The sequence below is a fragment of the Xenopus laevis genome, chromosome 7L (assembly GCF_017654675.1).
Source record: "Xenopus laevis strain J_2021 chromosome 7L, Xenopus_laevis_v10.1, whole genome shotgun sequence".
Taxonomy (NCBI): Eukaryota; Metazoa; Chordata; class Amphibia; order Anura; family Pipidae; genus Xenopus; species Xenopus laevis.
Genome location: NC_054383.1, coordinates 76,822,300 through 76,850,202, shown reverse-complemented (window position 1 = coordinate 76,850,202; position 27,903 = coordinate 76,822,300). Strand labels below are relative to the sequence as shown.

At 37.6% G+C, this 27,903-nt stretch overlaps 1 protein-coding gene across 6 annotated transcripts in view; it reads left to right on the top strand.

Annotated features, from left to right (window-relative positions):
* The window catches only part of pknox2.L (PBX/knotted 1 homeobox 2 L homeolog), a 381,764-nt gene that overhangs the window by 252,360 nt on the left and 101,501 nt on the right, over positions 1–27,903 (top strand). For 5 of the 6 annotated variants that reach the window (XM_018225718.2, XM_018225720.2, XM_018225715.2 and 2 more), the window contains one exon: positions 16,791–16,927. In XM_018225718.2, the coding sequence (XP_018081207.1) occupies positions 16,791–16,927 (137 nt within the window). Of the gene's footprint in view, positions 1–3,365; positions 3,592–16,790; positions 16,928–27,903 lie in introns of those variants that run through there. The other variant, XM_018225719.2, reaches the window with a different exon arrangement.

Sequence of the window (27,903 nt, the reverse complement as noted above, 5' to 3'; positions counted from 1 at the left end):
ATAATAGAGATGTCTCACATTCTCTGCAACATATTTTTTTTTTGCTTTTTGCTGAAACTGAATGGCAAAAAAATTGTGAAATTGTGAATTTTGCAGTAAAACTTTACTTGGTATAAAAGTTTGGTCATCACTACTGAGAATCTTTAAACTCTAATATAAAACTGTTATGACAAGCAGAAAATGGCAGGTAGGATGAATATTTTGTTCCTTACTCTAATGGCCTTTTTCAGTTTTATTAGTTACTGCCCAGGTGCAACCTTGATAAATGTGCCGATAATCTAAAGTGTGAATGGCATGAACAACAGTAATTTAACAGGTTTATTAACTATATTCACCAGTTTCCTTCTAATATAGTGCAAATACTAGTTTGTTTATCAGTACCATGCCCATTAATTGTATTTGCAGAATACTTTTTCATCTGCAGGTGTAGCAGTGGACTGCACGGGAACATAGTAAAATAAGTAACTAAATATGAGTAGCTCCCATGCACACAACTCAAGTGTACCAGAAGAATGCTCAGAAACATAGTAAAATAACTAAACACACTTATGTGCCTGCAGAATGCTCGGGACCTGGGGTTTTCTCAATAAGGGGTAATTTGAATCTTCATACCCTAAGGGGCAGATTTATCAAGGGTCGGAATTTGAAAAACTTTGATATTCTAATTCAAAAAATTGAAAATTTTTTAGCCGAAATACAATTTTTTGGCCGGATAGGTCTGTTTTCAATTGAATAGGTATGTTTTCGATCAAATTTGAATTGTACAAATCAAAGAAATCGAATTCGATTTGAAGTTTTTCCCAAAAAAAACTTTGATTTTTGAAATTGGTTCTAGGAGGTCCCCCATAGGCGAAAACAGCAAAGAAACAGTACATGATAAATTGAGAAATTCGAATCTTCGCTTCGACCTTTGATAAATCTCCCCCTAAATCTACTAAAAAAATAATGTGAACATTAATTACACCCAATAGGATTATTTTGCCTCCAATAAGGATGAATTATATTTTAGCTGGGATCCAGTACAAAGTTATGTTTAATTATTACAGAGAAAAGGGAAATCATTTTTAAAAATCTGAATGATTTAATTAAAATGGTGTATATCGGAGATTGCCCCTGCATAAAAGGTTTCTGGATAACGGATCCCATACCCGTATTAATAAAAATACAAAGAGCTTCCATATACACAAAGGGAATGTCTGCACTAATAAACACGTGCAAATACTATTAAAATCACAGCCTATAAATGGCTGCCACTACTGTCAAGCCAAAGAGAACTTTGGCTCAATTCAGGCTTATGTTAAACAAAATATGGTCCAAATGCAACATTTTTGCTTTGGACTAGTGTTGTATTTTAAGTGGATTAGGTGTTTCTTTAAATATCACGCTTGAAAAGTGCACAAAAGATTCTAAACTTGCTTATTGTTGACAGTTTCAGCAAATCTTTTGTTCAATTGAACAGATATTCATCAACAAATGTATCTCGATCTATGCTGGCATTTTCAGCATGATGTGATACATTTCTTAGTGCAAAAGATTTTACTGATTGAATAATGTTAACCACAGGGTTTCAGACTCTCTTGCCCTTCTCTGCCCTTCTCCGACTATTTTACTTTTGTCTGGTAGAAATTCATCTGTGCCTACTGTATATAATGTTTTATAGTATAACTATAAAGCTTACCACAAGGAGTCCCTGGATGTGAGTATTTATTGTAATGTGTCTGAAGAAAAAAAATGTTAGATGAACATCTATTACAATCTGATGTACATAAGAATATCTTGACCCTTATTCTCTGTCTGGTTAGGTCTTTGTTCAGCCTCAGACCTCAGTCTAGTCTGTGCTGCCTGCACCTTTTAATGGCTGCTGAAAAGTTCCCAGTAGGGAACAAGAGCAACTTTAGTTCTCTCTTTAATTTTTATAGAGCACATGAGACTTCACAGTTTAAAATATATTTTCATTATTATAATGATGTTTACAAGGTCCCTAAATATTTATTTTGTTATTGGCTGCATGAAGATAAATATGAGACTAAAACATTGGCTCTGTCCCAAAACTCTTTATGTACTGGCTAAGATAAGATTATTAAGAAAGCCCAAATGGGGATCTTGACAATATTCTTGTCCAACAGAACAGTTTGAGTTAATAATGTGCAGCTACATAGGATATGATTGCATAAAAATTCATTCATTCACCAAGTGACAATTAATTCATATAATGCAGTGGCATCTATAGCATATATCAGACTACACAGACCAAAAAGTTATTAATGGAACAGAAACTGAATGGTGGATTAGTTACCTCTCCTTTCATAATAATATTAATTGTGGTAGTATTAGTCATTCTGACCAAGCTACAGAGCAAAGGGTCACGGTACAGATGTAACAGAGTTTCCCAAGTAGTTACTGCAGTTTACACTGTCTTCTTTTTTAAAAAATCTTTTACTATTCTTTAATTATTATACCACTTGCTGCTTCCCTTTTATTGTTTTGCTATATTGTCTTTCCCCTTCTCTTTTTTTTTTACCTTACTTTCTCTTGCTATTTTTTTTATTACGTTTTATTCTCTGTCTCATGGTCACACTTCTTCCAACAATCTCCTATGGTGCTTCAGTTCCATGAATGCCCTCTAGGAATTACACTTTATTCCTTTTTAAAGTCCCCCCCCCCCATGTTAAATCTTCTACACTGGTCAGTCTAATTAGTAAAGTGCAAGTTAGGATGGTTCTACTGTTTCTGTTACCATTCTTTCCTCCCCAAATCTTTTTCCTTCATAATGATTCTTCCCTTCTCTGGTCTATTCTTGACCTTCTATACCTTTTTCCCTTTATCTTTTATTTCTTCTTCAGGATTTCAGCCAACATTTTTTTTACTAATTTACAACTAATAAGCCCCAATTAGAAGACTGTATGTTACTCATCATTGGTGATTTTTTTTGTGTATGAATAAAACTTGGGGGCAAACTTGCTACCAATAGTTTTTTAACAATATATCTATGCTCTTATTATACACGCAAAATGACCCAACATTAATTTCCATGAGATGATAAAAGAGATGCAATTTGTTCACACCTGGCTTACTTCTGTCTAAAGACTTTGTTTTGGGCAACTAGACTCATCAGTCTTAAAATATGTTTGTTCAGTTTACTTTAGAGTATGTTGTGGAGGGTAATACTTCCTAATGGGCATGTGTGTTTTAATTGGTTTCAGATCTGTGTGCTTAACAAATTGGTTTCTGTTTATACACATTGGTGTCAGATGGCCCAACACTGCATTACTCATCTGCGAGTCATGGCTTTCCAGCAGCCAGGGGATTAGTGAAGGAGGAGTGGCCCAGGACCCCCTGGGATATTCTAGACATCAGATTTTTACATGACATTGTTCCTAGACAATCAGACATTCACACCAGTGTTCTTGGGCCTGAGACATGCAATAATATGAGCTGGAATGCAATGCTTCAGATCAGCACAATGAATTTTTCAAAGGAAATTATAAGATAACTCAAAATTCACCAAACACTAAGATATAATGGGGATTGCCTATGGAGAGAAAAGCTGTTTATTGCAGTTTGAAGCTGGAGTCACCACATCAGAGGACAGTGAGTGATATTCTAAAAAAGATACCCATATTTTTGTTTGATGATGTTGAATTCTGCTACTCAAATACTTGACTTTTTATTTGTAATATTTGTAATATTGTTATATATATCTATATATATCTATATATATATATATATAGATATATATATATATATAGGATACGAAATGATGGCACTCGCAGGATTTTAGCAAAAACAGACAAAAAGTGTCAAAAAAGAAAAGGTTTATTTATCCAACGTTTCGGTCCCACACAGGAACGGTTCCTGTGTGGGACCGAAACGTTGGATAAATAAACCTTTTCTTTTTTGACACTTTTTGTCTGTTTTTGCTAAAATCCTGCGAGTGCTATCATTTTGTATCCTGCATTTACCCTCTAAGCATGAGCACCCAGGTTGTGATTATAATTAGGGTGTGCGGCTCATATCCATCATTTTCTATATATATATATATGTTAGTATATTTTCTGAGTCATCAGAGTAATTCATGGGTTCCCATTCTGTGTGAGTAGGCCTACTTGTGACACCCAATGTAGTTTATGGGGAACCAGCATGAAGGCCAGTTAGAATCATATTGGAATGATCACTTATTTGCTGTTATAAATATTCTTGGAACTATACTTAAATGACTTTATGAGAGATATTAGTACATATTACTAATTCACAATCGTTTACTATATCCTTTCCAGACATATCTGTAGGGCTACATGCACGTACCATAATATTTTCACACATGACGTAAACATTGGCTGCCTTATTTAAAGGGTAGTAAATCTTTAAGTTTACCCTATGTATGTTATACATTATCCTATTCTATTGGTCTTCATAGTTTATGAATTATTCTGCCTATTACAGATTTAACATGGAGGTCACTAGCCCAACAGGCAGCAAACTATTGCTCCATTACTTATTATTACTTGTGTTTCTATTTATAATTCAGTATCTCAATAAAACAACTACATATTGTTAGGGTATATTGGGTATATTGGGTATATTAATTAATATAATATAATAAAATGAAGAGCAATTGAAAATTGTAATGCTCGGCCTAACCCACATTCTGGAGTTGACCAGCTGCTATAAACGATAAAAAGCCAATATTTGTACCCAAAAGAAAAAAGAGAAAAATTGTCAGGACACGGTTTGCCTTTAAAAATAGTTTTTACAAAAAACGAGGTGTTAGTACCACACTTTGGCCAAAATATGTAAGCTCACATGCCACGTCAACTCCAGAATGTGGGTTAGGTCGAACGCTGGCACATGGTGTTTATAACAGCTGGTCAACGCCACAGCGTGAGTTAGACCAAGCACTGGTGATTTCTTTCTGTGTTTTGTTTACAAATGTTTGCCAAATTTTGCCTGTAGCTGCCATTCAGCCTTTAAAACAGGGAATAACTTTCAGATGTATGTAAAGTGGCTGGGGTTAAAAAGTTCCTTACTATAGCCCCTGAGTTAAGTGCATCATGGTCTTATTACTCAGTCATATTGTTTACTGGGGGACTTGATTTTAAATGCACTACAAAGGAAGGTAATTATTCACAGGTGTATGTTTGTTGGCTGAGGCTTAAAATCTCCCTGCTTTCCCACTAGTCACAGTGGTTGCTGGGGGACTTGATTTTAAATGCACTACAAACTTAGAAAGCTCATAGTGTAGGACTCACGTACAATGAGGGGCCTTGACGTGGAATGTGAGCTTACATATTTTGGCCAAAGTGTGGTACTAACACCTCATTTTTTGTAAAAATTATTTTTAAAGGCAAACAGTGGACTGCCAATTTTTCTCTTTGTGTACAAATATTGTCTTTTTATTGTTTATAGCAGCTGGTCAACTCCAGAATGTGGGTTAGGCTGAGCGCTGGCACAATGGTGTTTATAACAGCTGGTCAACGCCACAGCGTGAGTTAGACCGAGCACTGGTGATTTCTTTCTGTGTTTTACTAACAGAATATGACTGTCTGCATGATATTAACAGTTAATTTAAAGTAAACTATCTATTTTACTACATCAGCTACTATTACAAGGAAATGGCTGTTGCATTTCAGGATGGAGGTTGTGTGGAGGATCATTAATGACATAAGACATGTCAAATCACCCCATATCATTAGAGTGCTAATTATTCACTCTGGAAATTTTTGAGACTTGATTTCATGTTGCTTCTTCAAGCGGGTCTATTTAAGAATGCTAGTACAATTTTTAAGGAAACCCCATGTGAACAGGGTTTTGAGAAGAAATAGCTTGGTATTTTCCATAATTTTACCCAAGCAGAATTTTTTTTTTCAAAAAAGTACCACAGCCCTTTGGAGTCCCCATAACTATATGCTGACTGACTATACAAACATTTAAATGAGAAGGAAAGGCATATTTAATTGGGGGTGACAAAAGTTAAGCACCCCCAAGTGCCTATATATATATATATATATATAGATAGATAGATAGATAGATATAGATATATAGATAGATATAGATATATATATATATATATATATATATATATATATATATATATATATATATATATATGCATAGAATGGACCAGCACACCGTTTTCTTCAATCAAACGTGTTTATTCAATACACACTGTGCATCCAACGTTTCGGCCCGCATCCGGACCTTTATCCTTGATAAAGGCCCGGATGCGGGCCGAAACGTTGGATGCACAGTGTGTATTGAATAAACACGTTTGATTGAAGAAAACGGTGTGCTGGTCCATTCTATGCATATATAAACACTTTGACCGAGCACCCGGCTTGGAGAAAAAAGAGGACAGAGTGCAGGTGTTTGTACTATAATATATATATATATATATATATATATATATATATACATACATATAACTAGATAGGTGCCCTTCCTGATGACGGCTTGAGTTTCTAAGCCAAAACGTTGAAATAAATCTACCAGCTTTTTTTTCACTTATCAAGACCTATGTGTGTGGAAGTTTTTTTTGCTTTATATATATATATATATATATATATATATATATATATATCCCGCACTCAGTCAATGACGAAGTCAGAGGTGCACGATCACGTTTGTAGTAATGATGATGTCATTAGTCCATATAAGGAATGTCAGTCCATCCTTGTATCACTCTGTCCATTTTCAACAGTGGTGCTCTGTGGTGCTTGCAGTGCAGTTTTCTGCTGCACCGGCCGGGGTGTGAGGTAAGTATATACAATCACTTGGGGTTCCTAACTTTTGGCACCCCCAAGTAAAGAGAGCCTTTCCTTCTCCTTTAACTGAACCGGTGTGTGACAGGAGTTTAGGGAATGTGGTCCAAAACTTGGTAAGGAATTCCAGGAGAGTTGACAGACATGATTATATATGACTAGATACAAACTGCTTCTAGGGGTTCTAGAAAAAGAAAAACAGTGTTTTGTACACAATATATTTGTATATTAATTTATATAGTACCATACAGGTATTTTTCTGGTTATTGTTGCTTTTTAACCTTGATAAAGGGCTAAGCCTCAAACATTTAAAGGGTCATATACAAAATCCTGGGGCGCATGTGCAAGAGCGTGGCCCTAATTGCTCACTTACAGAGCACTTGTGCGCCCTTGCCGGTCTCTGCACTGAGTGCTGGATAAAAAGTCTGGTGCTCAATGTAGCATCCAAAGGTGCAACTCAGCCCTTGTGGGTGCAAATGATGTGTAAGTTAGAGGCGGGTAAGAGACGGGTAGGAACATCTAAGTGCCTCCCCAATCCACCTCTGTTTGATCTTGAAAAGAGAACAGAGACCAGCATTTATTTGCACACAGCCGAATGTAGTGTAGAAAGTGACAAAAAAATTGCAGATTGTGACTTTTTTTGCACTTCGCATTCAGCTTTGCAGATGAGGCCTATAGCATGTTAACTGAACAGACAAAGCAGTTTTCCCAGTACTGCAATCTGTTGCTGATTTCAAATTATTTTAATTTGTCATTGTTTTCTCTGGACGTTTAAGTTCTCTTCATTTTTACTGTCACAGTTTACTGTTTACAAAAGCTAACCATTTTAAATTAGAGTTTCTAATATAGAAATAAAGTCGTTTTTCAATAATAGTATAATAATGAATTGTGAAACTGCATCTCACTCCTTAAAATGCTATATTTTTTTTCTCATGCAAGCATTGTGGTCATTGCAATGGTCTCAGTAACATAAAGCCCAAGTTAGTCCAGTAGCATGTTCACCACATCACCATTGTCTGTACAGAAAACCCCCAAGGGGAGAAGTCAAAAGAGAACCTTAGCCATCTGGGGGACCTGAAGTTGCTGTATTCTGCACAGATTCACCAGCAGCTGGAAGAGGTTTAGGGCTAAAAGGATTAATCCGAGAGAATCAAAGACCTAGGATCTGCAGAAATAGAAGAGTTAGTTAAGTGTGAAGAGCCTAATTAAATTCTCATTTTGCTGCAAATAAACTCATCACAGCTGCTGAATGGCGGCCATCTACTATTATCCAGGAATTGTTGGCCTTCCTCTTTTACTTTTTCCCACTGACTTCAGAACATCCCAGAATAAAAAATATTTTTATATTAATGAATTTGTAATTTATATCACCTGCAAATTGTTTGCAATATAGTTCTATACTGGCAGTTAGGCAGGTTAAAAAAAGTTAAAAGGTTGAACTTGATGGACATGTGTTAGTAAATCAGGGGCTGATTTACTAACATCTGGAAAAACTTTCCCATGGACTGACATTTTAAGAAAATAGACTTTGGTGCAAAGAAACACTTTTTTCCCAAAACACAATTTTTGTGGAATGCTGAAAAACTTGTAACACTATTACCATAGATTATGCCACCTCGGAGCAGAGTAATAATTCATAGATAATTGATAAAATGACTTAAAAAACTGTAATATAAGAAATTATTTGTTAAAATGCAAAAATAACTCACTTTGCAAATGTTTTTATTCCTAAATCAACTTTCATAACTTGAAAAAATGCAATTGTGCAATTTCACAAATGTAAATAGCTTTAAGTAGCTCCTTAGTGTTTACTGGTCTTAAAGTAATGAAAAATAATATTTCCGTGATTGCTGTGAACTAATAGACCTGGAGAATTAAAAAATGTGAAATAAAAAAGAAAACATAATGGAGTAATTATAGAGGAAGCAGACCCTGCCACCAAGGGGGGGGTGGGGTGCTGGGGAAAAGGGTGTCCCAGAAACTTCAGGAGTCACACCCTCCAGTTACCCAACGGGGCTGTGATTCCCCGGTTTGGACAGTGTGCAATTAGTGATGTCACTGCACATTGCGAGTATGCACAGTGACGTCACAGGTAGACCCCCCCTGTTGACCCACGCTTACAATTCCCCACGGACACTGTATAGGTTGACAACTCTGCTAATCCATGTGTACCACTCCCTCTTTTAAGTGTTCTGACAGGATAGTATTGGCCAGTTTGCAACTGCCTTTCTATGCCAATGGCACACTGGGCTGCCCCTCAGCTTCGTTCCACCTGTCATTTTTTTTACCAGGCGAAGAGAACCCGATGCTCTTCACTCCACTGCTAATTGTCTCTGCACAGTGGAGTTTATATAGATCTGAAAATGGGATACTATGGATTTTCTATTTTTGTAGTAAAACTTTCCTTATGCAATTTTATGTATCCAGAATACAGTTAAAGAATCATACAAATATATAGAAATACCTTTCAACCATCTAATGTTAGTGGACTTTTTTCACATCATTTCTCAAGTTCATATGGTTAATTTCAAAAGAATTGAGTTGAATTTGTGCTAATATTGTTCAACTACAAACAATGCAGAGTACCAGTAATGAACAGACAGGTTGGGAGGGAGAGAACAGACCACGAGGATGCGTGTGGCATTTGAGCAGGGACCACAAGGTAGGAGTCTAAAGAGAAAGATGGTTGCTGACTGTGAGTAAAGGGCTGGGGTCAAGTAGAAGGAAGATACTCACTAAGTATATGTAGGGACCCACAGTGTCCAGCAGGTGGAACAATGCCTGCTAGGGAAAAATGGTTGCATGGCAACTGGGAGGGCAGAAAAACCGACAGATGGAAAGTTGGAGAATGTGTGTAATGGCCATGGAGAGAGTGGCTAAAGGGGCATTGGCAGGGACATTAAATTCAAACAGAAGCTTGAGGAGTACATACCAGTGGGACAGGGAGCGGAAAGATGGAATTATGGAGTGACAGGCACGGCTGCTTTAATACATTTTGCGCTGTGAGGGAGCATGTTGTAAAGAAATTACCACAAAATTGAATGCACAGGACATGTAAGACAGGGTGGGCAATATCGTTAGAGCAGATGAAATAGGGTGTTTGAGAACAGGTAGTGGCTAAACTTTTCATTGACTCTGTGTGCGAGTTGTATAGATCTGTGAATGTGTACATTTGACATATAAAAATTGGTTTTAAAAATTAGCCTAAACCTTGACACTGAGAACATTTTTATGAAATCACATCCAACTTATTTTATTTTTACTCATTTTTTATCCCTGTTTTAAGTTATTAAACATCTAAGCCAAGTAATTATTGGGGTTGGCAGTTATGTCTTGCTTAGCAGCTTCAAAGCATTTACCCAAATGTTGCCCCAGGGAATTAAGTACTAAAGCCCTAGTATTATAGTATACATTTTTCTAAACAGATAATGTATTAAAGTGCAAAGGGTTCTCTATCTATGTTGCATCCCATAGGAATGGTCAAAGAATGCAAGGCCTCAGCGCAATCTGCATACTAATGAGGGTGGGTGAGAAGGAGACTAGATTATTAGCATGCTTTACAAGATTTGACACAAGTTACAAAGAAATCCTGTTTTCTTTGTCCAGACAAAATGTAACTTGCTTAAGTCTGCTACTTCTCCTAGTTTTATGCAGCACATGCTCAAGGTAGTATTAAAGGATAAATTAACTCAGTTTGCTAAAAGAGCTGATTTTAAGATTGTCTCATAAAAACCAAGGAACAGTTCTTCTCTGTGAGTTTTCATATAAAGAATACATATAAATGGAGTTGCCACATTGCTTATCTCAGCAAAGACTACAGTTATTGACAACTATAAAAAGTGCACATCCTATTGTTAGTTCTGCTATACATTGCTTGTAACTATGGATGAAGAATGCCTCTCACTACTAGGGGTTTAAGTAAGCAAGGGTATTGTTGGCAGCAAACCCTTGATGGAGCCAAAGCTGCTTATATGGCTGCCTTAGTATCACCTTTCCTCCTCAAAGAAGTCTGATATGGATCTAGCTCTGTCCCTACCAAGGTGGAACTATTTCATATAGATGTTATATTCTGATTTTCACCAAGTGTTAGGAATAGTGCTGGTTTGTATGCAAGCTATGTGCTTAGCAACACACCGCTTACAAGTAGTGCAAGTTCTAAAGAGATTTATTAAAGAAAAATTAAAATGTGGTGACAGAAAAGCAAGTCTAAGTTCAGGCAAAGGTCTGGCCGGACAGCAAACAATCAAAGTCCATAAGACGGGCCAAGAGTCAAGGGCGGGCTGCAGACAAATGTAATCCAGGAAACAGGCCGAAGGTCAGGATGAGCAGAAACCATTCAGAGTCAGATAACGAGCCAAGGTCTAAACTGGGAGGTCAGATAACAATGCAAGGGACAGGACTTACAGGAACAGGATCTCAGGAACAGGGGTCACAAGAACACAAGGTTTGGAGTAAACAGATTGGCCAATGATCCAGCACCAGGGAGACGGGGGAGTGGAATGTCTGCATTGACCAAGGAGTATTAACAGGGAAGAAGAGTCACATACATTCTTTCAGGGTCAGGCTGACGCCACACTTTGGCTCAAGCAGGAGGAGCAGAGACCAGTATATAATAACAGATCCCTGGTTCAAAACCTGGAAGTTTCTGATACCCATGCCCTCACAGACTGATATTATGTACCCCTCAAACTCCTTGTGCTTCTCACTCTTATAACATTAGCTGGTTGGAATTTGCTCTTGGCCTTGCATACATTTTTGCAATGCCTTCTATGGACCTTTTACTCTTGGAACTTACCTCCTAACCTTCCAACAAGACAATGCACAAAACACACTACGAAATCTACAAGGGCAATAATGCAGAATGAGAAGTAAAATATACTGGAATGGCCGTCACAGTCCCCTGACTTGAATATCATTGAAAATCTATGGAATGATTTGAAGCAGGTTGTCCATGCTCAGCAGTCATCAAATTTAACTGAACTGGAGAGATTCTGTATGGACGAATGGTCAAAAATACCACCATCCAGAATCCAGACACTCATCAAAAGCTATAGGAGGCGTCTCGAGGCTGTTACATTTGCAAAAGGAGGTTCAACTAAGTATTGATCTAATATCTCTGTTAGGGTGGCCGAATTTATGCACATTTCTAATTTTGTTATGATGGATATTGCATATTTTTTGTTAATCCAATAAACTTTATGTCACTGCTGAAATAATACTGTTTCCATAAGGCATGTTATATATTAAAAGGAAGTTGCTACTTTGAAAGCTCAGCCAATGATAAACAAAACTCCAAAGAATTAAGAGAGGTTCCCAAACTTTTTCATATGACTGTATATACTATATATGTTATACTGTAATTATATTATACACTAGGATGTCTGTGAGTGCTAAATAGATTACTTGGCATTACATTTTTTAGTTCAATTAATGTTGTGCCAGAATATGGACCACACCTTGCAAAAATGTTCTAAAGCTTTTGTAAAGCTGCTTTCTCTTGAGATTTTGTGATAATATACACCTGCTGCATAAAATATATGGCTGGTGTGTGTGTAACTACTACAGATGGCGGAATTGGTGCAGATTTGTATTCCTGTTGTGAGCGTATGACCGCTCTCCGCATATTAGTTGCCTAATAGACCCATTCCTTTACAGAGGGTGTGCTGTACAGAATGCTCAGCCAGTTCATCTGTCTTTTGAAGGCAAAAAATAAATAACAAAACTCCAGGTTAGAATGAAAAGATGAAAGAAAGGATATTAAAGAGACACATTTAAAGGGACATCCTTTATTTTTAATGAGCTTGCAGAACAGCATGAAGTACAGTGCAGCACAATAGAAAATATTCCTAAAAACCAGGTTTAGCATCTACATTAAAATCCTTAATGTATAAGAAGAATGTATAAGAAAATAACTGCTTTGGAATCAAAGACTTCAAACTGAAGCCATGAACTGTGTCATAAATATTTGATGCACTTCTACTGCTAGCAACTCTGACAACTATAAATGTTCCCTTTTCTAGTATTTTTAATGTATTTTGACAGTATATCCATACATTATGATGTAATATAGACATGGAAGGAAGAAAAATGTAATATATTTAAAAGAATTATGACAAAGAGGGGACGACTAGTCTATGGATGGGTCCTATTAGGGTAAGTGATGTCATAGGAGGGTATAAGAGGGAAGGAAGTGGTAAATCAAATGGGAGAAACAAAGTAAATTATATGCAAGGTATAATCAAATACATTGTAGATCAGTTTTTGCTTACTAAATGCAATTATTGAAACTATCTGCTTGATTAAACGTTGGTGTTTCCCATGAACAGACTCTAATGCAGTGTTTGGCTGCATGTTGGTTCCACTATAGATAATCACATCAGTAATGTAATAAAAGGTGTCCATATTCTGGCCAATACTGGATTAAAGTTTACCGAACTAGTATCAAAATTTGCACCTTTTATTGCATAACCCCTTGAATGTGTGCAATACCAGAAAGAGTAAATAGATTTTTCTAACCAACACTACATCACATTCACCAACAATTTAAGGCATTTAGGAGTGACAATATGAGAAAAGTAAAAAATTTTAGTTTATACTTCTAAAACTGCCTCCCCTTGTTATCTGCTTAGGATGATGTGCCAGAACCGTATCACTTCTTGACAGCCTTTACATATGCCCTCAGCCATAATAGAATGATATGCACTACTTACAAGATTTCATAACCCACTTTACTGAATTTTCACTGCTCTCCAACTAATACACTGTATTATTCCCATTGGATACAGCAGTACTGTCCCTATTAACTGAACCCTATTGCTCCTACACTATAGATGTATGTGTTCTAAGGATGTCCAAAAAGCTTAACTAATCTGAACAGACATAAAATCTGTCCCGTATCAGAAAGTGCAGTTTAGTATGATTTAGTAATTCATGTTATTACATTTAAAATTGTCCAAAAGATAGAAACTCAAATAGATTAACTTCCCTCAGGTTGCATGCCAATGGGATATAAACCTTATGCACAAGATATATATAAATACAAGAAATGATGATGGTTCCTCTTATTTACTTAGAAAAAACTTTTAGGCCTTCATCAGGGAATATGTAGCATTTAATGATAAACACTTTTATTTGCTGCCTTGACAGTGAAAAGCACAGTTTGCTGAACTGGTCCCTGGGAGTGCAGTAAATCGGAAGCATTGCTGTTCAACCAAGTCATTTTTTCCAGGACAAAATACAATAACAACACCTCAGCTGGTGGTGCTTGTTCTGAAACTAAGGGCTGACTGGCCTAAAATTTACATTTACATTGCATTTTGCAATAGCCCCTTTTATCTCTGCTGCTTTTCCCTTTTTCAATTAGAGTCCTGATAAATGTGGTGCGAGACAAAAAAAGGCTTGCTTACATACACTTCCATGGCTGACATATGTACACAAACATCCTCACAATGAAGACCACATAAGGTCTGAACTTATTGTCAATGAGTGTGTTTTTTATTACTTTTATGAATACCAAAATGACAGCGACACCTGAAAATAGAATTTTTACGATAATATAGATTGTGGGCACAAAGGTTGGATTTGTCCTTCCAAAGGATTATTTCTACTACCATACCTTCACAAGGCCTCATGTGCTTCATGGAGTCCTATGTATAATATTACCAACATATAACAATAAGCCAGCTAAATCAGGAACGTTTAAAAGCACTAATATAGATTCCCCAATCACTGTGGCTGTATTGTGTAACTCCATCTAGGCTAGGCTAGACCTTGTCCAGCTATGAAACAGGCAGAACACCAGTTACATTTGACCCTCTCTCAACAGAATGGACCTTTGCTACATGAAAGGGTGAAGGAGGGTGTTGCAACTATGTCTCACTTGTGCTGCATGACTAAATAATAGAATTGGACTCCAGAAGGTTCTTGCAAACAACAAAACAGAAAGTGTTTATTGAACATTCACAGGGTTTACGAACAGCAGTTTATCAGAGGCAAGTGGTACAGGCATACATGCAGAGCATAACACAGGCTGACACTGCACTGCAGACAGACTTGGCAGGAATCTCGCTTCACCTCTGAAATACCCTGTAGTGGCCTGAGTCACTTCAGGAAAATACTTCTATTCTGATTCCCTCTCTACTGGGCTCCCTACACTACAGGCAATATGGCCTGGGAGAGATACCTTCAAACCTCCTAGAGTGTACTGTTACGGGAGCTACACCTCCCAATATCTAATGCCTTATTCATGGAGCCCTGTACCCTGACTTTAACTGGGCCCATGCCCAGGCCCAAAGCTCACATCCACCCTGTTCCTAAGGTGAAAGGCAAAGAGGAAGTGTCACTCCTTTCCCAGCACTATGCCAAAGTGAGGCAGGAAGTGGTCACTCTACCTGCTAGCCAATAGCATTCATATGCAAATGAACTTAGATACATTTCATTCTGCCCAGCAACTAAAGGAACTGAACCTGCAGGGATTTAAAGCCATAGGGGCTATTGACCCTATGGGTCCCTACATCTACTGTATTTGTCACCCTGGTTCAAAATTGACCCACATAGTGGGTTAAATCTGTATGTAACAGTTATCGTTAGCTCTCACCAACAGAAACATACACTCTATGGTCAGCTTGATATTTTTTAGGGCCAAGAGGTGTTATTTTAATCAAAAATAGCATGTCAAGAGAAAACAAAGTTAAAAGAGAAGTTGGCTAAATAAAAGGTAGAATGGAAAAACTAAGAAAGAGAGTTTCTCTGGATACCTAGGTCTTTATCAAGCTGCAAAAGTAATACATTAAGCCTCAGTGTTAGTAAACAGGGCCAGGACTAGGGGTAGGCAGAAGAGGCACCTGCCTAGGGCACAGTGATAGGGGGGCGCTGGGTAGGTACCTTTTAAATTGTCTTCTGCTTACCCCTAGTCCATTTCCATAGCCCTCTTTGGTTTTCCCCTCCCCTCCGCTGCTCTTCCCCCTTCCACTCCCCTCTGTCGTTCTCCCCAATTCCTCTCTGTCACTCTCTCACACTACGTCCCTCCGTAGCTCTCCTCCCCTGTGTCCCCTCCCCTTAGTCGGTCTCAACTCTTTTCTCTCTCTTCCCGTCCTGCCGACCTGCACATGCACAAGTCGCGGTCCGTCCGGGGAGCTTGCGCGCACGTGCAGGGGGGGGCAAGGGGGGGAGCAGGGTGGCTGGCTGGGTTGGCCCAGCCCTGTTAGTAAATCAGCAATGTTAATAACATAGTTAAATGAGAACTAAAGCTTTACAAAGAAGTAGGTAAGAAATGCTGCACATTATGTTTTCAGAATCTGTACTAGACCATGGCCCCCACAGCCCCAGTAGCTCCTAGTGCTTCTCTAATGATAAATGCAACATTATACCTCACTGTACTGTATTAGTGCCATCTACAATAATACCACACTGGGATGATTTTCCGCCTGTAATCACATGATATGTCAATCACTAGCTTTCTTAGTGTAGGTTCTTATCAACATAGTTATGAGAGTATCCCGGATTAGGGCATCAGTAAGTGAACTGTGACCTTGTAATATTAACAGGCCAACAAATGCATTTGTTATTCATTTTGTTCAAAACTTCCTATTTAAACACCCCCATGACTGGCATATGACTTCTCTACATTGATAACATAGCCACTAGGGATGTCTCTTATGATTTCAGCTGAAATGAATTTATTTCATTTAAGTTTCATATCTCAGATTTAACTCTCAAACTGCTAGCAATAAAGAGTTGATTTGGTATTTCATTGCCGATATTATAATTAGTACGTTTTTATAATCTGATATCAGTAAAAACATGTTTATTATTATGTTTTTCTCTTTAGTTTGTAACATGCCTAAGGTTTTAGATTGTCTTGTAAACAGTAAGAGGTTCTGGTTGTGTGAAAGGATATTATTTATATGTTTTGTGAAAGCTGAAGAGTTAAACTGTCAGTCATATTTCAAGCTTATAACTGTTTCATGTAAATACTTTGGTGCATAAATAAATTTAATGTTTTTTGCCATGCTGCATTCCTCTGTTTAACAGATGACAGCAACAGCACAACAGACTGCCAAGCCCCAACCAGTGCACCTCCCAGCAGCCTCTGCAGCAGCAAACCCAGTCCCTGGTGTACCAATTGACCCTCAGGCACAGCTAGAAGCTGACAAGCGGGCTGTCTACAGGTACTTCAAAGAGCTACTTGCAGGTTTCTGTAAATACTAATGTAGATTTCTGTACTGAGGTTCCAAGGTACACTATGAATGCAGCCTAGGGCTAACTTGTCAGCATGAATCTTCAGAGTATGTGGTTTGTTTTAGCATTGCTTGCAAATGTTTCTCTCTTTCTTTCCTTTTTACTTGCCAGAATTTAAAAATGAGATTAAAGGAAAAGAGCTCAGATCAGAAAATCTAGTAGAAGTGAATTCATGTAACTTTGCACTGAGAATTCCTCTTAGCAGTGGGGTAACAAAGGGCCGTGTTTTGTGAAGGAACACAACAGTCTGAGATGCTGGTGCCGTGAGCATTTTTACTGTGAAATGGACTTGAAAGGCTTGCTTGCATATTTTTTTATTCTGATTTCTGTGCTGTTCAGGGGCCACTGTTTCGGGCTCTTGTAAAGCAAATGGTCTTTCAACCGTTAAAAATGTAATTAAATCCTTATAGACGTTAACCCTTTATTCCACTGACCCCTTTTCTATCTAAAAGTTAGTTGTTTTTTGCAACTGTGTTACAGTTTAAAAATATAATCATAATGTCTGTATAAGGTTGGATGAGACAGATTAGGACAGATGCAGGGGTGCAAGTAGAATTTATTTTTAAATGCAGCTGAGCCTTTAGAACCATATACAAAAATAGTTATTTTGTTCTTTCAAACTAAAACCCTGCAGTTTATCTGTGGCAAAATAAGAATTTGGAGAGCTTCAGTCTAATACAATCAAAGGGGACCCCCACTTTGGTTTTTTTTAATGGATGCTGTATAGATGCTGGGTTTCATTTGGAGGGGTTGAACTTGATGGACTTTGGTCTCTTTTCAAGCCAATTTTACTATGTGACTATATATCAGATAATACATTAAGAACGGAAGCTCACTGGGCCCCATAAAGCTTTATACTACTGTAAACATTTCCACCCTTGTAAGGATTCTGTTTATCAGCCCCTAAAATCCAAAGATCAGCAACACGATTTCCTATTTCACATACTGATATATTCTTCAGAAATATGTTGTTCTTTGGAGACTTTATTTCCACATAGACTTCATTGTGAGAACTCCATTCTCTATCAATCATCCTCATCATCATCTCATTTAGTAGGAGCCACAAGATATTCGAATGAAGATTGTCATATTTTATTATTGCAGCAAGCCTTTAGTTTTGTTAGGGTAATATGGGATCAATAGTAGTTATCTACATGATATTATGAATGATTGAATGCTAGTTTCTACAGCAAGCTCTGTTTATGACAGGAACACATATCCATAGTTGTCCTTTGCTGGCAAGATCAAGAAATCCTTAATGAACTTTATTATAAATTAGACAATAACATAGAGCAGAGTAATTGTATAGAGTGGAAATAAAAAACACTCAAGAAACATGATATTGTCTGGGCTGTTTTTCAGTACTTATGCTGCCAGTTTAATCAACGAGTCAGTAGAATATATAATTGCTAAATGTGCAGAAAATCAAAATAGTTGCTTTTTTTTTCTTTCTTATTTATTACATTTTTCAAATGCGGCACAAATGCATTGCAGCGTGCCACCGCAGCAGGGGGGGCCCTGGTGCAGTAGCCGGATGGGCCTCCGACCCCCCAGTCCAACCCTGCACATACCTCCATGTACAAATCCAGTGTAAATGTAAGCAGCCACTTAAAAATGCTATGGGAAACTGGGGAACTGACCTGTCACTTGAATTTTCCCTAATGGATACAAGACCTGAAGTGGCAAACAATAATGTCGTTTGGACCACGTGCAAACCTTGATAAATTCTCTGTTTATTTTACACAGCTTTTTGGCAACGTTCCCTTTACACAGCATAATAAATAGGTCCCTAGAGTGGACGTTGCTTGGGTAATATTAACCCCACACCTTTTTTATTTTGGTGGAGCATGGAGCCCTGACTTATACTCCTGGGGCGTATTATGACAGGAGCTAGTCTGTCAATATCTGGTCCTCATTCCTTTGGGGTAAATTACTTTTAGGTCTTGGTCTTGTACTCCTGAGGCCACACATTTCCAGCAGTTCTTAAAGCTGTTGTTCACCTTCCAACCACTTTTTTTAGTTCAGTTGATTTCAGTTATTGTTATTTATTTTTTTTATCGGTTTTCCAAAATTTACATTTAAAGTTTAATGTTCCTGTCTCTGGTGTTTCAGTCTGGCAGATCAATAATCCAATTATTGGACTATAAACTTACAATTTGCTACATTAGTTGAAACATTTCTCAGCAGCATCTGTGGAATATTAGTAACTAATGTATCACAGCTGCCTTTAATTATATGGCATTCATCATTAAATGATAACATTGGTTTTGATGACTTGTTTGATTGGTTGTATGGTTTTTTGGTGCTGTTTTGTTAATACAATGCTTAGTGCTTTAGGGTCAGTGCACACAGGCAGATTTAGTCACCCGGCGACAAATCACCTCTTCTTCGGGGCGACTAATCTCCCCGAACTGGCTTCCCGCCGGCGATTTACATTTTAGTCGGCGGGAAGGCAGGGGAGGCAGTTCGGGGAGTTAGCACTCGGCGCAATTCGTTTTCCGAAGTCATCTGAAGTTGCCTGAGGAGGAAACTTCAGGAGACTTCCGAAAACGCAATTTACATTTTAGTCGACAGGAAGGCAGGGGAGGCAGTTTGGGGAGATTAGTCGCCCCGAAGAAGAGGAGATTTGTTACCGGGCGACTAATCTCCCCAAATCTGTCTGTGTGTCCTGACCCTTACAGAAATATTTTAAGTCAAAGAATTTGGTGCCCATTTGAACATACCTGATAACATGATACCTGATATCATGGAATCAAAAACTCTAATAAGTAACTGAAATGTGTTGACATTTTTCACCAGTATGTATTTCAGGTCATCTGTAGTATATTTTTAAGATCAGCTCTCACAGGGTATTGTTGTAAAAGATAGGACCTGCTGTTTTACGCTTCCATTCAACGTAATACTGCAGGTCTATCCCTACCTATCCGTAACAGTATAATAGCCACATGTTCTCCTTGAAAAACCATAATCCCCAAATCGCTGAATGTTAATGCAATGCAGATTTGTACCTGCATGTGCTGGTTTATCTAGAGAAGAGATTTCAGTCAGGAAAGGACCCATAGCCTGCTGGCTCTATGAAAAAGATTGCTTCACATTACTTTGCTTTCTGTGACTTTTTTTTAATTAAAATTTCTTGCCTCTGGGTAGCATGACAGTTCAAAACCACATTGGGGATTTTTCATTTCATGTCAATAAATTTAACAAGGCCCCATTCAATTCAAATTAACACACGGTCTCGGCGGCTTTCATGCTCCAAAGTAGCAGCTAAACAGATAAAAAGGAATTGTTGTAGCTTAATTTAGAGTCTGTACATCTTAAAAAAAAGGAAAGGAAATTCATAAACAATGTAACAATTGGGGACACCATTTTAATCACCTTCTTAAGAGTATACAAGAAGGAATATGCTGATTTTATATAATCATTAGCTACATGTGTTGATACGTTCAGTAGTTGTACCTGAGCTGTGACAATATAAAGATCAAACAATTTATGAACGTGAAGGTAAAAGCACAAGGGTTTAACTACTTCCCAGAAAGCACATAAGCACAGTGCTGGTAGACTGACAGCAGCAAGACCTGCTGTAAAATATGTTTGTACCCGGTCTTGACTGAGAATCAAAATAGGCACTGGCATTTCAGGTACAATGACGCCCAAACATTCCCCACCAGCCCAATAAATAGTAAATGTCTATGGCAACTTACGTTAGCCCTTCTGGTATTTGCCAGTACCCACAGTCTGCCAGTCCAGGCCTGTTTTGTAACATGATATTAAGCAGTGTGCACTTCCTAAAGGAGATCCACTGAGCAAAATGCTCTTTACTAAAAAGTTAGAAAAGGAGAATACCACTTTAAAACGTTTGAAATATACAGTGGCATTGTAAGACAATCTGAACAGAGTATTTATTTTTATCTTTTGATTTACTTGTCTTTTTTTGCTGCTTCCTAATATTATTTTCCTAATATATATTCCTATATTTTATGACTGCTTTCTAGTTGCATGGGCCTCTGAATTGATTGACCTACTTGAAGGTGATCAAGACTAATAACTAGAATATTTAAAGTTATTTTAAGGTAGTGGTAAACTTCTCCTTTAGATTTCATTTGACAGCTGCAAAATCAGAAGCCTTTTTTTTTTTTTAATCAAGGAACAATAAGTGGAATTTTTATGGTTAGGTACATGAAATCATTTGATGGATAATTAAAATTTTGACAAGTTTACCACTATAGATTTTTTCACAAGAAACAGAGAGGAGGATTCTTGATTCTGGCTGGGCCGCAACCTACATGGTCTCTGTTTTTGTTCCTCCATTGCTTTCGTTGGTTTCCCCTGGTTTCTCCCACAGTCCAAAACCACTCCTGCAGAGCAGGAATATACCTACCCCTAAAACCTTTTTTGGTGTTGCAGAAAAAGGTGTCTCACAAATCTTTATAGTGTGTACACACCTTAATGTTTCTGGAGGTGAAATGTGCCTCTGTCCTTGACTCCACCATCCCTGTCCTTTGTTTCTGACCCTCTGCCCACATAGAAAATTAAAGAGGAAAAAGTTTCAGAGTTCTCTATCCTCAAGGCAAATTCAGTTTGCAGAAATATGTATTTATACTTTAATAAATATAGCAATCTGTAAAGCTTTTAGTTATTATCTGGGTTTATACAATCCATTCAGAATTATTTCAGGCCAACCTGACTGGTGACAAAGGGCACATTCATTGCTCCCCACTGGAAGTCACTTAAGCTTTGTCATGTATTTTTTTTCCACTATATTTGTTTGATCTAATTTTTCTATTTACTGAAAATATCATGAAAATAAGGTATTTATTGTAAAAGAGGTGTCAGTCAAGGCTAAAATAAGTTTATTATTAGGCTGTTGTGATGATTGCCATTAATGCTTTTCTATTATGTCACCAATAATGTAGCAAGGACTCAGACTCCACAACTACTTGGGGAGACAGGAGGTATAGAGAGACTAGTGAGGAACTAAGCTGTAATATGGAACATCTCATCCCCAAAGATTATTAGGACAATACAATGATTTTTCTGTTGATTTCAGTTACTTTTAGTTACACCTCTGTCTGTGCTTTTGTTTGTAATAACTAATCTTTACAATCTGTGGTTAAAAATGTACACTTCATGTGCTATTATCTTTTGTAATATCCTCAAATCCTTGTTTAACAAAGAGATTAGGCTATACCATTACACAAGCCCTTGCTCTTGTTTAGATTCTGGTGCATTAAAATCCTAGCTGTGAGCAGCATTAGGGTCTCAAACTGACTCATTATTATAGTGATTATGGTATGTAGCTCCGTGAGAGCTTTGGTTGTGCTGCCTCTCAGTATTTTCTGAGTACATCTTGGGGATTTATTATATTGAATGGTGAGAGATTGCTCTTTTGACCTTAACTTAGTTATTTTAGAATTTAAGACATTTCTTTGTTTTTTAAAAATGTTGTCACTTTTACTGTACCTCAAATAATGAATGTATATGTCTGTGTTTATCTATATGTGTGTGTAACAACAGCTCTCTATATTACTCAATGCAGTGGTTCCATTCTAAGTAAATTTAGTTCTAATCATTGTTCTATCATATTAATATAGTAATACAGTCAAAATACTGCATAGCATTCTTCTGAAATCACTATAATACACAAATGGTCCCATGCGATCATTCAGTGGCCATAAGATGGTGTTGGGTTTGGAGGTCTGCAGAAACTTAATAGACTGCATGCAGGGGTCACTGGGCATTATGTAATAACTATTGTACTATAGTCAGGCTAGTTTACTAATGGCAACTGGCTAGACTATAGTTGTCTTCACTAATTACAAATAAATGTAAGGTGGAAAGCAGAATTAATAACCTTGAAGTATGATATACTAAATATCATACCTAATATAATGTAATGGTAAAATATATAATAAAAATATATATTTTAATTATATGAAAAAATGATAATGACAAAAGTAGGTTAACAGGGATATTGTCTTGACTGAAAGGCAAAGTTGTAGCTATTTGCATCCCCAGAGAGTCCAAGCAATGCCACTTTTTCTGTAGCTCCCACTCCTATATAAACCAAAATACTCTAGATGCGTTGGTTTTAATTGGGTTCTAGAGCCCTGACACATGGGGTGTTTCATCAACTGGTGAGAAATCTCCTCTCCCACAGGCAATGAAGTGTCCGGCAATACCTGCCCCTTCACTTTTGTTTGAATCACCACATTACGGGGCAGATTTATCAAGGGTCGAATTGAATTAGAGGGAATTTTCAAAGTAAAAAAATTCTAAGTAATTTTTTGGATACTTCGACCATCGCATAGGCTACTTTGACTTCGATTCGAAGTAAAAATACTTTGAATATTCGACCATTCGATAATCTAAGTACTGTCTCTTTAAAAAACTTCAACTTCAATACTTCCCCAAATTAAACCTTCCGAAGTGCTATGTTAGCCTATGGGGACCTTCTAGAGCATTTTTCTAAGTTTTTTGCAGTCGAAGAAAAATCGTTCGATCGATGGATGAAATACTTCGAAACGTTCGATTAGAAGGATTTCATTGTTCGATGGAACGATTTTACTTCGACCGTATAACGGTCAAATTCGGTGAAAAAAAACTTCGACTTCGATATTCAAAGTCGAAGAAAAGCCATTCAATGGTCGAATTTCGAAGTATTTATCACTTCGAAATTCGACCCTTGATAAATCTGCCCCTACATGTGGCGATTCCTGGTAATCACCAAAAAATGCAAAATAAGGTATTTTTTGATCTATTACTGAATGTGCAGGAGCAGATATTGTCGCTACATTGAAGCCCCTCAATGTGTTTGCACCCTAAGATTGTAGAAAAAAATAATACCTATAAATTGAAAATTACGCTTAAGGAAGACTGTGAGCCTCAATCAAAAATAGTATTAAGGGCTTGCACTTAACAGTCCTTTGCAACACTGATTTTGTTTAAACATACTGTTAGTTTTTTTTCTTCATAATGTTTGAGAATGCATCTGAAGCATTAAATCATAGGGACACAAAATAATTTTTTTGAAGGTGACTCTAGTACAACCTTTTTAAATAAAAAATAGTTTTCTAAAGGATTAGGCATCTAATGATCTGACACATACAAATGCGCACACCATGGGACAGGCTTAGCTGCTAAAATTCTGTTTATGTTCGTCGCCTCCACATACTATTATCAAAAGCGAACTATTCCATAATTTCCCTATTACATCCTGTTGGTGCTTGCAAAAAATCTGCCTCATTACCTAAAAACGTCTGGAAGTAGACTAGAAATATAAAATCATAAAATGATATGAACCAAAAAGTGTCCTCCGGATGCTAAACACTAAAAATGCAATAAAAATTAATGCACTGTAATTTTTATCAATTTTTAATCAAATAATTCAGAATTTAAAAATGTATTTCCTTTTTCTCTTTAATAAAATACCTTGTACGTGATCCTAACTAAGATATACTAATTCCTTATTGTATGGTAAAACACTCCAATCGGGTTTATATCATGTTTAAATGTTTTTTAATAGAATTAAGATACAGTGATCCAAATTACAAATAAAAACTTTATCTGAAAAAAACCCAGAGCCCGACCATTATGGATACCAGTACCATAGTAGTGAATTAAGTCTGGATTTAGTATCCCCCCATGCGAACCGAATAGCGCTTGCACTGAGCATACTTTCTGCCTATTGCATTAATCACAACCACAACCCAATTAATTTCACTGTTAAATGGGGGGGGGGTATACTGTCAATTTTAACACTAAGGGGGGTATTTACTAAAACCCAAATTTATCTAATTTTTTTATTAAAACAAAGTCAACCTAACTCCCATCCATGAATTTAACTCATTTATCAAATTATCAGCTCGAAAAAGTCAGTGTGGGAAAAGTCTCAATAAAATCTAACCCCAACTTTTTTGGATTATCCACACAGATTATGATGTCAAGAAACATCTTCAGGGAAATCTGCTTTTGACTTCTACATGACCTCAACTAGTTTTAGCTGGAGTATTTTCGGATTTGGGATTTTTATTTGGGGTATAATAAATCTCTAAAAATTCAAGTTTTTCTTTTTCCTCTAAAAATCATAGTTTTCAACCCTAAAAAACTCGACCAGAATAATCAAGGCTTCATAAATAGGCCCTTAAGTATGTTGACACACTGGGATCATTTTGTAACACAGGGCAAATTTTTACCTGGGCAGTAACCCATGGCAACCAGGCAGTGATAAGCTTTGTTCAGCCAGCAGCAGGTAAAACAATGAAACTATTTTTGATTTACTGATATGGGCTGTTGGCCAGTGTTAATAAATGCTGACTGACTCGGACATTGAATCAAAACTGCTGAGCCAACCCTTTGGTATTACCAGTAGAGATGTCGCGAACTGTTCGCCGGCGAACTTGTTCGCGCGAACATCGGGTGTTCGCGCTCGCCGGAAGTTCGCGAACGTCGCGCGACGTTCGCCATTTTGGGTTCGCCATTGTTGGCGCTTTTTTTTGCCCTCTCACCCCAGACCAGCAGGTACATGGCAGCCAATCAGGAAGCTCTCCCCTGGACCACTCCCCTTCCCTATAAAAACCGAAGCCCTGCAGCGTTTTTTCACTCTGCCTGTGTGTGCTGAAGAGATAGTGTAGGGAGAGAGCTGCTGCCTGTTAGTGATTTCAGGGACAGTTGAAAGTTTGCTGGCTAGTAATCGTTTTGATACTGCTCTGTTATTGGAGGGACAGAAGTCTGCAGGGGTTTGAGGGACATTTAAGCTTAGGTAGCTTTGCTGGCTAGTAATCTACCTTCTACTGCAGTGCTCTGTATGTAGCTGCAGTGGGCAGCTGTCCTGCTTCTGATCTCATCTGCTGACTGCTGCAATAACAGTAGTCCTTGTAAGGACTGCTTTTATTTATTTTTTTGTTGTTTTACTACTACTACTACTACTACTACTATAAGAGCCCAGTGCTATTAGTCTAGCAGTGTTGGGGAGTGGGACTGGTGTGCTAATCTGCTGCTCCTAGTAGTTCAGCAGCACCAACTTTAATTTTTTTTTTTTAATATTCATTTTTTTTTTATTTTACTTTTTTTTATTTTACTACCGCTGTAGTAGTGTATAAGTTGACCTTTTAGGCATTATTTGCCCTGTAGGCATTATTTGCACAGTGTTTTCTTCAACCCGCCATCTAGCTGTGTGACCTTGTTCACATTCTGTCTAAATATCCATAATATTACCGTCTCCAGAAAAAACACCGGAGTGACTTTTTTCAAGCAGCCATAATATATTTTACGTAATCCGTATCCACCGCTGTAGTAGTGTATACGTTGACCTTGTAGGCATTATTTGCACAGTGTTTTCTTCAACCCGCCACCTAGCTGTGTGACCTTGTTCACATTCTGTCTAAATATCCATAATATTACCGTCTCCAGAAAAAACACCGGAGTGACTTTTTTCAAGCAGCCATAATATATTTTACGTAATCCGTATCCACCGCTGTAGTAGTGTATACGTTGACCTTGTAGGCATTATTTGCACAGTGTTTTCTTCAACCCGCCATCTAGCTGTGTGACCTTGTTCACATTCTGTCTAAATATCCATAATATTACCGTCTCCAGAAAAAACACCGGAGTGACTTTTTTCAAGCAGCCATAATATATTTTACGTAATCCGTATCCACCGCTGTAGTAGTGTATACGTTGACCTTGTAGGCATTATTTGCACAGTGTTTTCTTCAACCCGCCATCTAGCTGTGTGACCTTGTTCACATTCTGTCTAAATATCCATAATATTACCGTCTCCAGAAAAAACACCGGAGTCACTTTTTTCAAGCAGCATTCATATATTTTACGTAATCCGTATCCACCGCTGTAGTAGTGTATACGTTGGCCTTGTAGGCATTATTTGCACACTGTTTTCTTCAACCCGCCATCGAGCTGTGTGACCTTGTTCCCATTCTGTCTAAATATCCATAATATTACCGTCTCCAGAAAAAACACCGGAGTCACTTTTTTCAAGCAGCATTCATATATTTTACGTAATCCGTATCCACCGCTGTAGTAGTGTATACGTTGGCCTTGTAGGCATTATTTGCACACTGTTTTCTTCAACCCGCCATCGAGCTGTGTGACCTTGTTCCCATTCTGTCTAAATATCCATAATATTACCGTCTCCAGAAAAAACACCGGAGTCACTTTTTTCAAGCAGCATTCATATATTTTACGTAATCCGTATCCACCGCTGTAGTAGTGTATACGTTGGCCTTGTAGGCATTATTTGCACAGTGTTTTCTTCAACCCGCCATCGAGCTGTGTGAGCTTGTTCACATTTTGTCTAAATATTGATAATATTATCGTCTCTAGAAAAACCACTTGAGTTACTTTTTTTCAAGCAGCATTCATATATTTTACGTAATCCGTATCCACCGCTGTAGTAGTGTATACGTTGACCTTGTAGGCATTATTTGCACACTGTTTTCTTCAACCCGCCATCGAGCTGTGTGACCTTGTTCCCATTCTGTCTAAATATCCATAATATTACCGTCTCCAGAAAAAACACCGGAGTCACTTTTTTCAAGCAGCATTCATATATTTTACGTAATCCGTATCCACCGCTGTAGTAGTGTATACGTTGGCCTTGTAGGCATTATTTGCAGAGTGTTTTCTTCAACCCGCCATCGAGCTGTGTGAGCTTGTTCACATTTTGTCTAAATATTGATAATATTATCGTCTCTAGAAAAACCACTTGAGTTACTTTTTTTCAAGCAGCATTCATATATTTTACGTAATCCGTATCCACCGCTGTAGTAGTGTATACGTTGACCTTGTAGGCATTATTTGCACACTGTTTTCTTCAACCCGCCATCGAGCTGTGTGACCTTGTTCCCATTCTGTCTAAATATCCATAATATTACCGTCTCCAGAAAAAACA